Below are 15,675 nucleotides of genomic sequence, written 5' to 3' on the forward strand. Positions count from 1 at the left end.
TCTCTTTCACTGAAATCGCTGTGGTTTGACCAACCGTAACTATACCATGTGACAGGATATCCATCAGTGTGATTTAGGGAGGAAAGCACCATGTCTCTGTGTCATTGTTGCTCTATGTTACACACCTTAGCACACACCAGACTCACTCTCTTATGACTGGACAACTCTCTAACAGCCTCATCCTCCGCTGAGTGCAAGCACACCAAGGATAATGTTACCCTGTTTAAATTTTGCTGTGATCCTCTGTCTCCTGCAAGTTCTCTGCATTACTGCTGATATAGGTAGGTACTCCAGACAAAGTTTTCTTTTAATCAGCTTGTCTGGGAGTAAAAGCTTTGTGATTTCATTTAAAATTGTGAATTTTAATGTGGTATTGATGAAATTATGGCATATTTACGGCTGTTCTGTTCTGCTCCAGACAGTGGCTCCTTTCTGATCTTCAATGAGAACCACAACAAGTGCGTAAGGGCGGAGAGTGCCACCTCAATAACGGTGGCCCCTTGTGATCCTCACTCCAAACAGCAGCAGTTTCGCTGGGCCTCACAGTCGCGCCTCCTCAGTCTGTCGCTCAATCTCTGTCTAGGGGCCACAGAGATAAAAGACTGGGTGAAGGTGCTCCTCTTCGACTGTGACGAGACCAGTGAACTCCAGCACTGGCAGTGTAAGAATGACACTCTCTTTGGCCTGAAAGACCAGGACCTCCACTTCAACTGGGGCAACCGCAATGAGAGGAACATTATGATTTACAAGGGCTCAGGGCTCTGGAGCCGCTGGAGGATATTCGGCACTAAGACCGACATTTGTTCAAAAGGGTATCAAGGTAGGAATTGTGTGTGCGCAAAGATTTTAACCGTAATGTGTTGCAGTTTTCCAGAAAGGCTGGAAAGGTGTTTCAGAAAGTCTTGCAATACAACGTTGTTTATTATGTCCCATATTTGTTTTTTCTGCACAAAAAACACATTATGTGCAAGTAATACTATATTTAACATATACATCAACTTATATTAGAATTGCAATTCATAGCATGTAGACCAAGTAAGACATTCTGTGACTATAGATTAAATGTTTTTTAATTGAAACAGGTCTATTCAAGAGATGGACTTGGTGGCAACTCTATTTGACATTAATAGCCTTTATTCTTGATTTTCTTGCTGTAAATAAAAGATCGATCTGTAATCTAATCAGCCCGCAATTCACTAAAAGAGCATGCTGTGGTCCAGAATTGATAAATGATTAATACTGATTTAGGTAAGTTGTCGTAAACTCTCACGTTTCTAAATTTGGATGGAGCCACTTACCATAAGATATGTTAGAATTAAATAAAAATGAAATGAGATTTATAGCGTCAAAGGAAAACTTCCATAAACACCCAAACGTGGCAGCATTTGAACTGAGGAGTTACCTTAGTGCTGAAGGCCCATTAAACAATGATTCTTTGCCGAGCATTAATTTTTCTCTTTATACCACACTGGAACACAGGGCAACCAATTACAACATGCAGTGTGTTATGGGGTTACACTACTGTTCAAAAAATTTATGTTTAGGTTCAGATATTATCTCTCCATCTATTTGTTCCCACACCCAGCACACGAATACGCCTTGCTAATGAGTCCAAATTTCAATACGTTTTCTTACTAAATGAGGAAAAATACAGGTTAAACACTCAGTGGGCACGCTCATATCGTGTACTTAAATTTCAAAGACCAGAGTGATACAATTTGTGATGTGTTGCAAGTATCGTATAGCATGTTTGATACGAAAAAACTGACTCCAAACACAGTTGCCTCAGTGTAGCTACAAGGTCCTTCTGAATCTGTAGACTGAAAATTAGACCCAAACCCATCTGTGACTCATCTTAAACCAGTCTGTTAGGGTAATATACTAATAAAATATGATATATATTTCAAGAGCAGGCTGCAGAAAAAGCTTTGGGTAGATCAAGCCAATTTGTAAAACTATTTTATTTAGCTGATTAGACATACATTGTAAATGGTACACTATTGTGTACACAGTGGTAGTGTTTATGATGGTAAACTTTGTGGCAACATTTTGGAGAAGGCACCTTTTTCAACATGACAGTGTCCCGTGCACAAAGTGAGGGCCATAAAGAAATTGTTTTCTAAGTTTGGTGTGGAAGAATTTGATTGGTCTCAAAAGAGCCCTGACCTCAATCCCATCCAACACCTTCGGGATGAAAAGGAACGCAGACGGCGGCCGGGCCTTCTTACTCAACACCAGTGGCTGACATCACTAATGCTCTTGTGGCTGAACGGGAGCAAATTCCTGGATCCAGGCTCCAAAATCTTGAGGAAAGCCTTCCCAGAAGAATGGAGGCAGTTATAGCAGTAGATTAATGCCCATGGTCAACAATCACATATTGGTGTAATGATGGAGTGTCTGGTCATGTAGTGTATCTAATAACAGGCTGCTTGCAGGTTCAGCAAATTTTTGATTATCTTTAAATGTACAATTTGTGTCTCCTCAGAGGTTTTCACAATAGGGGGAAATGCATTTGGAACCCCGTGTCAGTTCCCATTTAAGTTTATGGAGAAGTGGTACTCTGAGTGCACAAAGGACGGTCGCTCAGACGGACAGCTGTGGTGTGCCACGGAGACAGATTACAATAAAGATAAGAAGTGGGGCTTTTGTCCCACCAAAGGTAAGAGTTACAAATCATTACAACCTCACAGATAGCCTAAAATTTGCTGTGATTGACGATTTGACCAAGAAGGCAGAGGCCAATCCAAACATATCACAATACCTTGTTCATCATATCACTCAGAATTATCTTGTTTTTCTGCTATTTCTTTGCTATCACTGAAGAGGTCAGTGCTGACAGGTCTGGTTTCTGACCCACCTCAACAGAATAACACTACCGCTTCCTCTCATGAGTTGTCAACACAGCACTGTCCTCATTTTCCTCTTCTCACAGGCCTGTCTTCCCCCTGACACTGTTCAATACTGGAGCAGGAAAGGGATGGGAAAAGAAATCTTTTACTATAATCTTTTGTGAAACATGTTGTGTCATGACCTACTACATAAGCATGTAGTAGATGTTTCTCCATCTTCAAAATGTATCTAAGTTTGTTTTTTTACTGTTTTGAGACACTTTTGGTCCTTAATTTTCATTATGGTCGGATATTATACAACCTTTACTTTATAAAGTAAATAAATTCTCTTTGTTTTATAATTTGTAATACTCCATGTGTTTATTACCCTAAACCAGGAACCTCAGGCTGGGACACCGACCCAGTCACAGGGGTTCAGTATCAGAGGAACGCACAGTCAATATTAACCTGGTATCAGGCCAGAAAGAGCTGCCAGCAGCAGGGAGCAGACCTCCTCAGCATTGTCGAGCTCCATGAGCAGTCGTACATTTCAGGTACAAAGTCAGCCTTGTATCAGCTACTCATATTACAGATATGTCATATCATTAAATATTAAATGCATTATAACGCAACACAGGATTGACCAACACTTTGGGAACATCTCTGTGGATTGGACTAAACAGCTTGGATTTTGAGAGTGGATGGCAGTGGAGCAATGGAAACCCATTCAGATATTTAAACTGGGCCCCAGGTTAGTGAAGACATGTTTAGTATGACAAGAGCAACATATTATTGTACCGTATGTCAAGGTTTTACTTCAAGATAACAACAGAAGGCTGCTTAAATGATCAAAGTAACCATATTTATTTACAATAATTCAATTATAAATGGATGTCTCAACATTATAAAATGATTTTTGTTTCCAACAGGCCATCCCTCTTCAGAGCCTGGGCTTAATTGTGCAACCATAAATGCTGCAAAAGCCTCAAAATGGGAGAGTAGCGCCTGCACCAAGAAACTTGGTTACATATGTCGCAAAGGAAACTCTACCAGTCTCCCCCCACCACCAAGTAAAAGAATATCATAATTATAAATAATCTGAAATCTGATTTATTATTAGTGTGTCCTGATAGTACAAAACCAAACATGTTCTCAGCTCTTTTGTTCTCTATCCACAGCCCAAGACCAGCCTAGCTTCTGCCCCAGTCACTGGGTTCCTTATGCTGGTCACTGTTACTACCTGGAGAGGAATAAAAAGATGTGGAGCGATGCATTGGCTGCCTGCCACAAAGAAGGAGGAGATTTGGCCAGCATACAAAATATAGAAGAGCAGAGCTTCATCATATCTCAATCTGGATACTGTAAGTGTGCAAAAGTTATTTTTTCAAGTGATTCATTTGTTTTTACAACAATAATCTATACTAAAAGTATTAATTTTGGAAACGTTTAATGATAACATTACATTAAAATGGAAAATAGTAAGTAGTCTTATCCAAATGTGTAGTAAGAAGACACCTTTTTAATCTTAAAGAATACCACAATTTATTATAGAAGAGAAAATATATCCATAACCACTTCACATCTCTGTGTGCATTTATAAACCTCAGTGCCGACAGATGTGCTCTGGATTGGCTTGAACGATCAGAGGAACCAGATGCTGTTTGAATGGTCTGATCGCTCCCACGTTACCTTCACCCAGTGGGAGACTGGTGAGCCGTCTCATGCCACTAACCTCCAAGAGGACTGTGTCCTCATCAGAGGAAAGGTAACACCCATCACTCACCAAAAAGCAAATGGGCCAATGAAAATGATGTTGATGAAAGCGAAGATGATGCAAGTGGTAGTGTTCTTATTTTCTGTATATTACACACAGAATGGGAAGTGGGCAGATCACATGTGTGAAAAGACATATGGATACATCTGCAAGAAGAAGGCCTCTACTAAACCAGCTGAAGGCACCCATGAGGAAGCCAACCCTGGATGCAAGCTTGTGAGTGATGTCATTTTCTTTTAATCTAAGTGTAATTATAAAACAAAGCATTTGTCAGATTTAGTCTCATGATGTTTTTTGTTTTTATGTTTTTTTATCATCTTAAGGGCTCATTCAGGTTCGGTTCACATTGTTACAACATTGGAGCTGAGACAAAAACTTTCGATGACGCAAAGCAGGCATGCTCACAGGCCGGTGCTTACCTTGTGGATGTGGCTGACAGGTATGTTTTATTGTTTATTGTAATATCTATGTGTAATTTTCCCCCACATTTCAACCATCAAAATGATCTGAAACACCAGATCACCCTTCACTATGATTAACTTAAGTCTTAGAACAAGAGTTCAATGCTGTAATAAGTTTGCAGTAGTATTGAAGGGAATTGTTTTTAACATTATTTTATTATCGGGGAGTCATTTCATTGCTCATCTGTCTGCTTTTCTATGTATTTATGCAGATATGAAAATGCCTTCTTGGTCAGTTTGGTGGGTTTGAGACCAGAAAAGTATTTCTGGACAGGTTTGTCCAACACAGAAGATAAACACACTTTTGAGTGGACCACCGGGAGAAAGGTCACATTTACTCATTTCAATGTGGGCATGCCAGGTACAGCACACTTCTCTACTATATGTGACCTTCCTAACAATTTTTACTCTTACTGTTTTACTATTTTTAATGTCTACTGCAGCAAGTTATACAGTATGTACTGTTCTGTATGTTGATTGGATAGGTAGAGTCATGAGGCTCTACATATGGTTGATTTAATAGTTTATGGGGTTTATTTTTAGCCATGGTGGTGGCATGGCTCTATGGATGGCAACAATAGTGGGTCGGTCCACAATTCTGGTCCAGACTTAAACATCAATTTGATAGATTACCACATATAGTGCAGACACACATGGTTCCCATTTCCTCTAGCACTTCCACAGGGTTGACATCTCTGACGTTCTGAGTAAAATGCCTAAATAATTGGATGTGTTGCCATGAAATTTGGTACAGACATTCATATCCCCTTTAGGGTGAATTGTAATAACTTTGGCAATTCCTTAATTTTTCATCTAGTGTCAGAGGTCAAAAATGTGTCTAGTACTTTGGTTTATGACCAAATACCTGCAAAACTACTGGCATTCCTAGCCACCTCAGCTGTGTTTAGTGCTAATTAGGAAAGATTAGCATGCTAACACATTAAACTAAGATGGTAAACATGGTAAACATTATATCTGCTAAACATCAGCATGTTAGCATTGTCATTGTGAGCATGTTAACCTGCTGGCATTGGCATTTTATCTCAACGCACTACAGGGCCTAAGAGCAGTCTCACAGAGCCATTAGCATGACTTACAGTCATGGTAATGGTCCTGTTTGTCATTTATTGTTGTATATTCATTATTTACTCCACTAAATCTTCCTTGATGTGTTTAAGCACTGCTTTACATCTTTGAGCTCAATTTAACCATATTTCTCCCATTTCTTTTGGTGTGTTTCATAAAAGACAGAAAACAAGGATGCGTTGCCATGACCACAGGGATTTTTGCTGGATTATGGGATGTTGTCAGCTGCAGCAACAAGGAGAAATATATCTGCAAGAAGCTGGCAGAGGATGTACAGACGACAACAATTCCCCCCACCACCCCGGTCCAGAGCTGTGCCTCTGGGTGGACCCCTGCTGCCAAAAGGAATGTCTGCTACAAAGTAGGAGGACATGAAATAATCTGTGAAATCTGTGCAATTTTAAGTGCATGAAACTGAACACATCTCTTTTTCGCTTATTGAAAAGCTTTACAGAAAGAAGGACCAAAAGAGGACTTGGCAAGAAGCGCAGGACTTCTGCAAGGCCATTGGTGGTAACTTGATGAGCATACACAGTTCGCAGGACCTGAGCAATGCTCCGTATGTTAGCTTAACACCTGATATATATCAGACTTTAAATTATGTTAATCAGCCATTCAAGTAATCAATACCAATGCTTTCTACTGTCTTAAAGGTTTCATACCTCTAATCCAGTCTGGATTGGCCTCAGTTCCCTGGGTACCAGTGAAGGTTTTACCTGGACTGATGGGTCGCCTGTATGTAGCTCTTCATTGTTATCACAAAATGATTTGCTAACTGTCATTCTCAGTCTAATTATGTGTATTTCCAAAAACTGTAACCTAGTTTGGCTATGAGAACTGGGGCTATGGGGAACCGAACAACCACAATAACAACGAACATTGTGCAGAAATCCAGTTTTATTATGGACGGCACTGGAACGATCGGCACTGTGAGTCCTATAATGACTGGATCTGCCAGATACACAAAGGTAACACTGACTAGTCTCATCATGGATCTCCATCTCACATAGAGACATTTGTCCAAAGTAGTTGTAATAATGTTAAATAAGAACTTTTCCCTGATGTTTTTCAGGTGCGACTCCCAACCCTGAGCCGGCTGTAGTTGTAACAGGCAAGTTTCAACAGCCTCTATCTCTCTTTCATTGTATTTCCTTGATTTACCGAGTTGTAATTTTTCCCTTTTACTAATCCTCTTTTTTTCATCAATCCCAAAAACTGTATCTGTGGGACACCTTATAACTGTTTTCTCCTTCTACAGTATACAACACCACAGAAGATGGCTGGGTAATATACAATGACACACAGTATTTCATCAATCTTGACAACCTAGCTATGGACGCTGCCAGAACATTCTGCAAAAAAAACTTTGGTGAACTTGCGGTCATCACAGGGGAGAGTGAGAGGAAGTTCCTTTGGAAACAGGCAAGACATTCAGATTTTTTCCCCCCAAAACAAAAAAGTTGAAACATTGAAGATCAAAATGGTAACATGTTGTATGTTCTCAAAAATCTGATCCACTGTGGTGGCAAAAGTACTAAAAACCAAATGTGTAACAACTGTTTTTGATGTCTGTCTTGCCATTATGCTCCAACAGATATCAAAAGGCTCAGAAGGACAGTACTACATTGGCTTGACAGTGGATTTGGATAAGACATTTAGGTAAATCAAACTGCACAGTTTAGACACAATACTAGAAATATTGGCTATTCTCTATTACCCATCCATCAACTCTAGTCTGACATTTGATACAAAACACAAATGCAGATTTTGTAACCATTTTTAGTGTTTCTTTTAGTGATGTCTAGTTCATTATCTTCTTTCTATTTTCAGCTGGGTGGATGGCACCCCTGTAACTTACACTGCATGGGAACGGAACGAGCCCAACTTTGCTAACAATGATGAAAACTGTGTGACTATATACAAGGGCATGGGTGAGCCCAATTCAAAGACACTCCATACTGTATTGATTTTGTAAATATTAGTTAATCTTACTTCATAATCATTTTTTTCTTTTTTCTGTAAACATATAGGTTACTGGAATGATATTAATTGTGGTATCGAGCTACCATCTATCTGCAAAAGAAGCAGTAGTTTTGTCAATACAACAATGGCCCCCACCACTGTTCCCAAGGGAGGATGTGCCCCAGAATGGGTATCTTTCCAAGGAAAGGTAAGAATGTATAACTTTGTACAACAGTGATTACACCAATACAGTGTTGAAACCCTGTATAATATGCAGGTCTTTAGTCAAGACAAAGGTTTCCTCCTAGTCTGTTCTGGTAAAATGTGTTTCTGTATTTTTGACCAAGCTTGAATGGACACTGGTTTTCCTTTAGTTGTTATTCTAACACACACTTGAAATTCATGGTGTTTACACAGTGCTACAAATTCATCGTGGGGAATGACAAAGCGACTTGGCAGAATGCCAGGGCGTCCTGCAAAAACCAGGGAGGAAATCTGGTTTCTGTCGTCAGTGAGAGCGAGCAAGGTGAGTGATGAGAGCAACGCTGCAACATTTGTGGTTGTCTAAGGTTACATTTTATTGTGTAGCAGTGAAGTCTTATGTAAATAAACCACAATTAAAGAATTATTGGTTCTTCCTTTCTAGCATTCCTAACAACACAGATGCAGAGATACAATGAGGATTTGTGGATTGGCATGAATGATGTCAACTGGGAGATGCACTTTGTGTGGACGGACGGCAAAGGCGTCTCATACACCAACTGGGCCAAAGGGCATCCAACAACAGTGCCTGATGGGCGCTATTCATTTATGGATGAGGTTATTTCAACTTTTACGTCCAAAGCTTTCTCTGTCTTACTCTCTCTCTCTCCTACAGTTTAATATAAAATAAGCATGAATGTAACCTGTAACAAAAAAACTATCACTAGATAGCATACTGAGCATAATAAATAATTTACACACATATATGTATGTAAACACAATGTACAAAGGCTTCCTAATAAAGGTCGATGATTTGAATCATCAGTCAGGGAGCGCCTGGATTATAATCACATCAGTTGAAGTGACAGATTTTCTGCCACTATGCAATCATCTACAAGACAACACAGGATGATGGAAAATCTGTAGAGAGGAAGCCACATATTCAAAAGGTTGGCCCTAATTGCCATAACAAATCTGAATTTATTGTAAAGTGATTTAACTCTCTGCTTAAAGGTATATACAGAATTGATATGTGCCGGTATACCATTTCTACTGTATACTGCAGTAAAACATCTGACAGTATCATTACAGCCAACTATTTCCATTACTGTGACAGAGCAGTGCTCCTGCCTTAATTAGCAGTTTTATTTTGTTGGTCACTAGTGGCCTATAAGAGCCCGGTATAACCGTTATCATGATCTTTATGCATTTACAAATTTATCTGCCTTTTTAAAATGTATTTAACTCTTAACAACTAGCAGATGACACTTACTACAAAGTCCTTGCACTCCAGGGATCAATTGATCAATTTAATCAGGAAAAATTTAAGGGACACTGAGTTGCATTTAAAGCGATTCACAGTTAATTGTCTTAAACTGTTCTGCCCTGAACAACCTACTTTTGTTTACAGTTTTTTTTACTATTTTTGATGTTATTTCTTATGCAGAGTCCAAAAAGCTGCAATATACAGACAACTGTTGAGTGAATAAAATCCAAGGCAATCATGGTGTGAAGTAATTTAACTATATTTTCGCACTAATAGTAGGATTTCAGGAAACGTGATTATCATGATAATACCATTACCGAGATATTTTTACCTATGATAATTGTAGCGTGAAAATTTGATACCGGCACATTCTTAATACAGAATGTGTATATGTGTCTGTGTAAAAAAGTAGGAACGCCTGCACACTTTGTGCAAAATTGAATCAGATAGAACGACATTTCGATCCCACTTGGATCTTCGTTGAGTCAAAAAGGGCCATATTTTGTGTTAGTTATGTTAGCAATCTGAGCATTTCATATTTTCAAACAATCTCAGATTTGGATGAACAAATCTCTCCTTCTAAGATCAGGTGGTAAAATAGTATAAATCACTAAAAAAAATGCATATTAATATTGAAAAAGAAAGTAACTGTAAGGAAAACTAATGTACCTTTTTCTGCATGATAGGTTTTTGACTGTGTAATTATGGTGGGCGGGACCTCCAAACTAACAGGATCGTGGAAGGTGGAAGACTGTCACTCAAAATGTGGCTTCATCTGTAAAAGAAACGTTGGTGAGTAACACACTATCATTAACTGTAGTGATAGATCATTTTGTCAAACATATATGTGATGTAAATGGGGACCACATTTAGGTACAAAGTTTGTGTTACAAAGCCATGGTAGAGGTTTTTCAGCTGAATGATGTTTTCATGACTGTTAATAATAACCGATGTGTCCTATTTACAAAGATTCTCAGATTGTAGTCCCACCCACCACTGTGTCACCAAAAGCGTTCTACCAGCTCGGCAATGACTCCTACAAACTGGTGGCCCAGAAGATGAGATGGGATGAGGCGAGGAGGCAGTGCCAGGCAGACGATGCAGATCTGGCCAGTATCCTGAACCCCGTCACCCATGCATACATCACCTTGCAGATTGCCAAGCACAATGAGCCTTTGTGGATTGGCCTCAACAGCAATGTGGTAAAGGGTCTATTCAAACAGGTTTTCAAACTGAGAGAAGGACCATCTAGCTCTGTATAAACTTTGCAAGTAATGATTTCTTTTTCACAGACTGGCGGGCGGTACAAGTGGGTCGATAACTGGCTTCTGTCTTTTACCAAATGGGGCACAGATGAACCTAAACATAACTATGGCTGTGTGTATATGGATGTGGACAGAACATGGAAGACTGCACCGTGTACCAACAGCTACTACTCCCTTTGCAAGAGGTCACCAGGTCAGATAATCCCTCTGTTCCTTCCCTCCCTCCTTCCTTCATACATACAGTACCCAAACACTAAGCATTGTTAGCCCATGGTTTTAAGACTGGGATGCAATCTGCTGTCTCTTTTTTCAGACATAGCTCCCACTGAGCCCCCACAGCTCCCTGGAAACTGTCCAGAACCAAAGAAGAGAAGAACCTGGATACCCTTCAGAGGCCATTGTTATTCCTTCCTCAGCTCCGTCGTGGACAACTGGGCCCATGCCTCGGTTGAATGTCTGAAAATTGGTATGTTATACAGAATTTCCACGAATAAACAGTTATGTATAAAATCCTGCAGCCTATAATTGCTGCTTATGATTTGTCTGTGTTTGTCAGGTGCGTCTCTGGTGAGTATTCAGGACCCTCAGGAGGGTCTTTTCATACAACAGAACCTGGAGCTTCTACAGGACGGTGCCAAGTCCTTCTGGATTGGCCTGTATAAGACCCATGAAGGTGAGCAGAGCTTATGAAAGTTAAATTCAGCCCCAGTGTCTTGTTATTCGTTTTTCCAGCAAATAAACAAATTAAAAGCTGTGCCCGAATTCCACAGTACACGTTTATCCTGAGCAGATTTCAAGAATGTGGTGACATAAAAGTAAACAATCAATATACATACTAAAATAGCCTGGATTTTTGAGTGTGCTGCTGATGTACACTTATTTCCCACAATGCAATGCACAAAGGAAAGTCACAGTTTGATTGACTTAACAGTTAAATATGTTTTAGTATAGTAACTGCAAAAACAATATAGTATAAAGTTAAGTACATATTTGGTATATACTGTATATGTTGCCTTCCCCTGGCCTGGTGGGTGTCAGAAAGGGGTACGTTCATAAACCCTGCAGCTTTATGTAAAAACAAGGAGGTAGAAAACATTAGCTTGCGTTCAGCTCGACTGCAGGATTCATTCTGCAGCGCTTGACTCTAAAGGGCTTTTCACACTGCACTTAGCCCAGGGCTAAAAGCATTCTTAGACCCCTCTTAACCCGGGCTAAGGTTGCAGGCTAAGGAAGCTTTCACACTGGCACAATCCTGGCACATTCCAAAGTGGGCTAACTCCGACTTTAATCTAGGGCTTGCTGGCCCTGCTCTGGAGCAGGGTTAGCCCCAAGTTTGCTGGGTTATCCCCTGAAAATCGACTCAACACGGGGCTAAAACGTGCCGGTGTGAAACGGGGCTAAAGTAAATAATGTAAACATTAGTCGTGTGTTCCAATGGACATTTAACCCAGAGCTAGTAGAAGTGCAGTGTGAATCGTATAGCCTTGAGCTTAGGTTAACCCTGGGCTGACAATGTGTTTGTGAAAAGGGACTAAGTTATCCCAGGGTCAACTAAGAATATGCAGCGTGAAAAGCCCATAAGGGGTTTTTAGGTTCCTCCTAAGCGCTATGCGCCATCTAGTGTTCTGTTTGAGTATCTCACTGACAGAGTAACAAGTAGCGTACAATGAAATTGAGATTTAATCACTATTTCTCACTAAGAAATAATAACATACAAAATATATGGAGTGTATTTTTAAACATATTTTAATTTTAATTTAGCAATGTACTGTACTATAGTCCTTATGACTTTTTAATATCTTTTTATGCCATTTTTTATGTCTGGTATACACATTTTTCTTACCCTTTACATATACGATTGGGACACAGTGCAGTATCCTCAGTATGTCTCTCATGTACAGTTTTATCATTACATTACCATTACACTGCTTACATTTTTCAAAGAAATATATACTGGAAAGTTTTTAACAACACTCTCAAAATCCTCAAAGACTCTTTTAATCTAATCTGGTTAAAAACTAAATCCATCCGCTGCACAAGAAAAAACAACTTTTTACAAGCGTCTCAAGTTGTGACTGTATTTCCTAATCCAGGTAGCCAGAAAGGACATACGTACACTTAAGAAAAATACAAAACATTTTATAAAAATATAAGATAATAGAAAGTAACATCAATAGGGACTGATTCATTTAGTGCATTTTTCCTCACGTTCATCATACTGAGCAAAGATAAACTGGTTACCATCTTTGTTTGGATAAGAAAATAGAGTCGCAGTTAGGGAAAACAGGTTAAAAACCTTTATTACCATGCACACAACACAGTGAATATTCTTTATACAGGTGGTTAGAAGAGCCTTTCAGAATCATGGATTGGATGCTAAGCTCAAAAGTAATGACAGTACATGGGAGGCACAGGCTGGAGCTTAAGTTTACAGTGTCTCAGTGTGCTGCTTGGTCAGTTAGATAATGAGTTTCCTTGTTCCAGGTAATTGGATGTGGATCGATAGCAGTGCTGTGGACTATACCAATTGGAAAACGGGGATGCCAAAGTCAGATTCATGTGTGGATATCCACTCTGACAGTGGAACATGGAGTACAAGCAGCTGCAGCAGATACAGGTCTTACATCTGCAAAACACCCAAAGGTAAGTTTATTCAACTGTTATGTAATTTTAGAGAAGTCCATCAGTCACCAACACTAAGCAATTAATCTTTTTTTTCAGTTATTCCACCAACAGAAAAGCCTCCATCTGTTGGTAAGTTATTAAAATGTTTTCTAAGATATATCAAATATGATTTTTCAAACTTGAGTTTCATGTCACTGTTAACGCTTCTTCGTGTTTTGTCTCCTCAGCACACGTCGTTGAAAAGGCTTCACATGGGTCTGCTGGTATCACTGTGGCTATAATACTGGTAGTAATTGCTGTAGTGGGACTCGGAGCCTTCCTCCTTTTCCGTAAACGGATACCCAGCCCTGTCTTGGGAGAATGCACCTTCGACAACAAGTTGTACTTCAACAATCCAATCCGAGCCACTGTAGACACCAAGGGCCTGGTGGCCAACATAGAGCAAAATGAACAAGCATAGAAAGACGTGAGATGAGCAATAATCAGTGCTATGAAAATTATATGAGATTTTATCTTGGTTTCTCGACCAAACCCTGTGGTGTTTTTTCCATTTTACAGAGGACTGGATCAAAGATAATGATTAATAAATATTATATAATAATCCATGCAATCACTGGCACTGCACTATAGTAACAAGAACATAAGTGTACAATCTATTACGAATTTAATGATCATGTGATTTGTGAAATGTGTACAGATTTTTTTACTACCAATCAACATAACTAAGAACATTCCTAACATCAACGCTTTAAGAAACTAGTTGTGGACCCATTAAAAATCAAGACAAATTAAATTAAATTAAATTAGCCAGATCTTTCTCAACTTTGTTGCTTGTTATTATTCTCTATGGGCTGTTCATCAACTTATTTTGGCATACGACATTGTAAATAGATGCAAAATAAAAGAAATGATATAAAGAAAACTTAGTTGTCCTCTTTGTTTCATATTTTCCCTCTAATAGACCATGAACGTAGCGACAATGTCTAACCAAGAATTACGGAGAACTGTGATGAGATGCATTGAGAAGTATATATACAGGTGACTAAAATGAAGTTCTGGCACTGAGCTCGTCTACAAAGGAAACCTTTCCACACTATAGTCAAACATTTGATAACTTTCATGGGTGTTTATGTGTTATTGTTGGTCCTGAAAACTATGTTAAAACGTTTATTGAAGCAGAAGTTTAAAGCTGAAGTGGGTGTTTGCTTGGCTGCCTGAGGTGGTATGATGCGATCTTCAATCACCTTTGATACTGTCATTTTTATTTTCTGTAAGAAAACAGAAAAATAAAACTGACAGTTTTCTTGTTTGTTTACAAGAAAACTCCTCTCTAGTACACACCACACTGTGCCAAGCTGTGGCATTATCCTGCCATCACACCTCCACATTTTAGCTGAATGTTTTAACAGAATATAACAGATTCTATTGTTTGGCTGTTTCAACTCTCCCATATTAGCTTTTCACATGTCTAGATAAACCACAACACTAAAGTATGACATTGTGCTGCTACTAACTAAACAGGCTTTATACTATTTCTTTTATTCAAATATCTCTATTAACACAAACACAGGAATGTTTCTTTCTATTACAAATGTTTTCTCGCAACACATTGTTTTCACTGCCTTAAAACATCATATTCTGTGTTTGTCAAATGTACAGTATATTGATGTCTAATCTTCTCGGGGGCTTAGAACCCCCCCCGGACCTGGTCACTTTTGTGTGTGAGGCAGTGTATTTGGCCTCTTTCCACCTCTGTAAGGAGAGTTATGCTGCCTTGAAAACTTATAAAAATGATGATTGCCAGACAATACATGGTTATTAGCCTAATATGACTCCCTTGTATAGTGTCCTTTGAAAGTGGGATTTATAGTAGTCACCAAAACACCCCTGTAATGTGACAGAGGAAAGCATGCTTTAAGGAAAGCATGTCTGCTATTTTGTCTAGTGGGCTCAGCAGTAATCCTGACATCCACCCAAATACTGCCTCACAGGTGGCTAGATATGAGAAAGTTCAAAAATATTAGTCTGTCAGGCACCAGACTTACAATCACCTCTACCAGCGGCTGGCCACCCCCATCACCTCATTGTTGAAAATGAGGCAGCCTTTTCCATGGCAACCACAGCCCTCTCAGGCTGCCGCAGCTAATCCTCAGGAGCTTACTCAATTCTTACTTCTCGTAAGAGGGTTTTACCAACAACACCAATG

General features: G+C 39.3%; 1 protein-coding gene across 1 annotated transcript; it reads left to right on the forward strand.

Annotated features, from left to right (window-relative positions):
• The first annotated feature begins 93 nt into the window (after positions 1-93).
• mrc1a (mannose receptor, C type 1a) lies at positions 94-14,232 on the forward strand. Its single transcript, XM_067577454.1, has 30 exons — positions 94-281; positions 419-820; positions 2,486-2,659; positions 3,227-3,382; positions 3,466-3,579; positions 3,758-3,898; positions 4,007-4,189; positions 4,436-4,593; positions 4,702-4,818; positions 4,926-5,041; positions 5,276-5,424; positions 6,311-6,510; positions 6,596-6,708; positions 6,803-6,884; positions 6,973-7,117; positions 7,222-7,260; positions 7,408-7,571; positions 7,744-7,808; positions 7,980-8,080; positions 8,180-8,319; positions 8,529-8,637; positions 8,758-8,930; positions 10,266-10,371; positions 10,549-10,781; positions 10,872-11,037; positions 11,158-11,310; positions 11,401-11,517; positions 13,329-13,487; positions 13,566-13,598; positions 13,697-14,232. The coding sequence occupies exons 1-30, from the start codon at positions 212-214 to the stop codon at positions 13,927-13,929; spliced, it is 4,311 nt and encodes a 1,436-aa protein (XP_067433555.1). The 5' UTR covers positions 94-211; the 3' UTR covers positions 13,930-14,232.
• Positions 14,233-15,675: the final 1,443 nt, after the last annotated feature.

Source organism: Thunnus thynnus, chromosome 21, assembly GCF_963924715.1.
Source record: "Thunnus thynnus chromosome 21, fThuThy2.1, whole genome shotgun sequence".
In the NCBI taxonomy this organism is placed as follows: Eukaryota; Metazoa; Chordata; class Actinopteri; order Scombriformes; family Scombridae; genus Thunnus; species Thunnus thynnus.

What these genes read in the sequence shown, in the direction of transcription:
- mrc1a (XM_067577454.1), top strand. Translation starts at nt 212, where the DNA reads ATGTTACCCTGTTTAAATTTTGCTGTGATCCTCTGTCTCCTGCAAGTT. An exon ending in GATCTGCCAGATACACAAAG is followed by an intron (nt 7,118 to 7,221) that starts GTAACACTGACT and finishes GATGTTTTTCAG; the next exon opens with GTGCGACTCCCAACCCTGAG. An exon ending in GACTATATACAAGGGCATGG is followed by an intron (nt 8,081 to 8,179) that starts GTGAGCCCAATT and finishes GTAAACATATAG; the next exon opens with GTTACTGGAATGATATTAAT.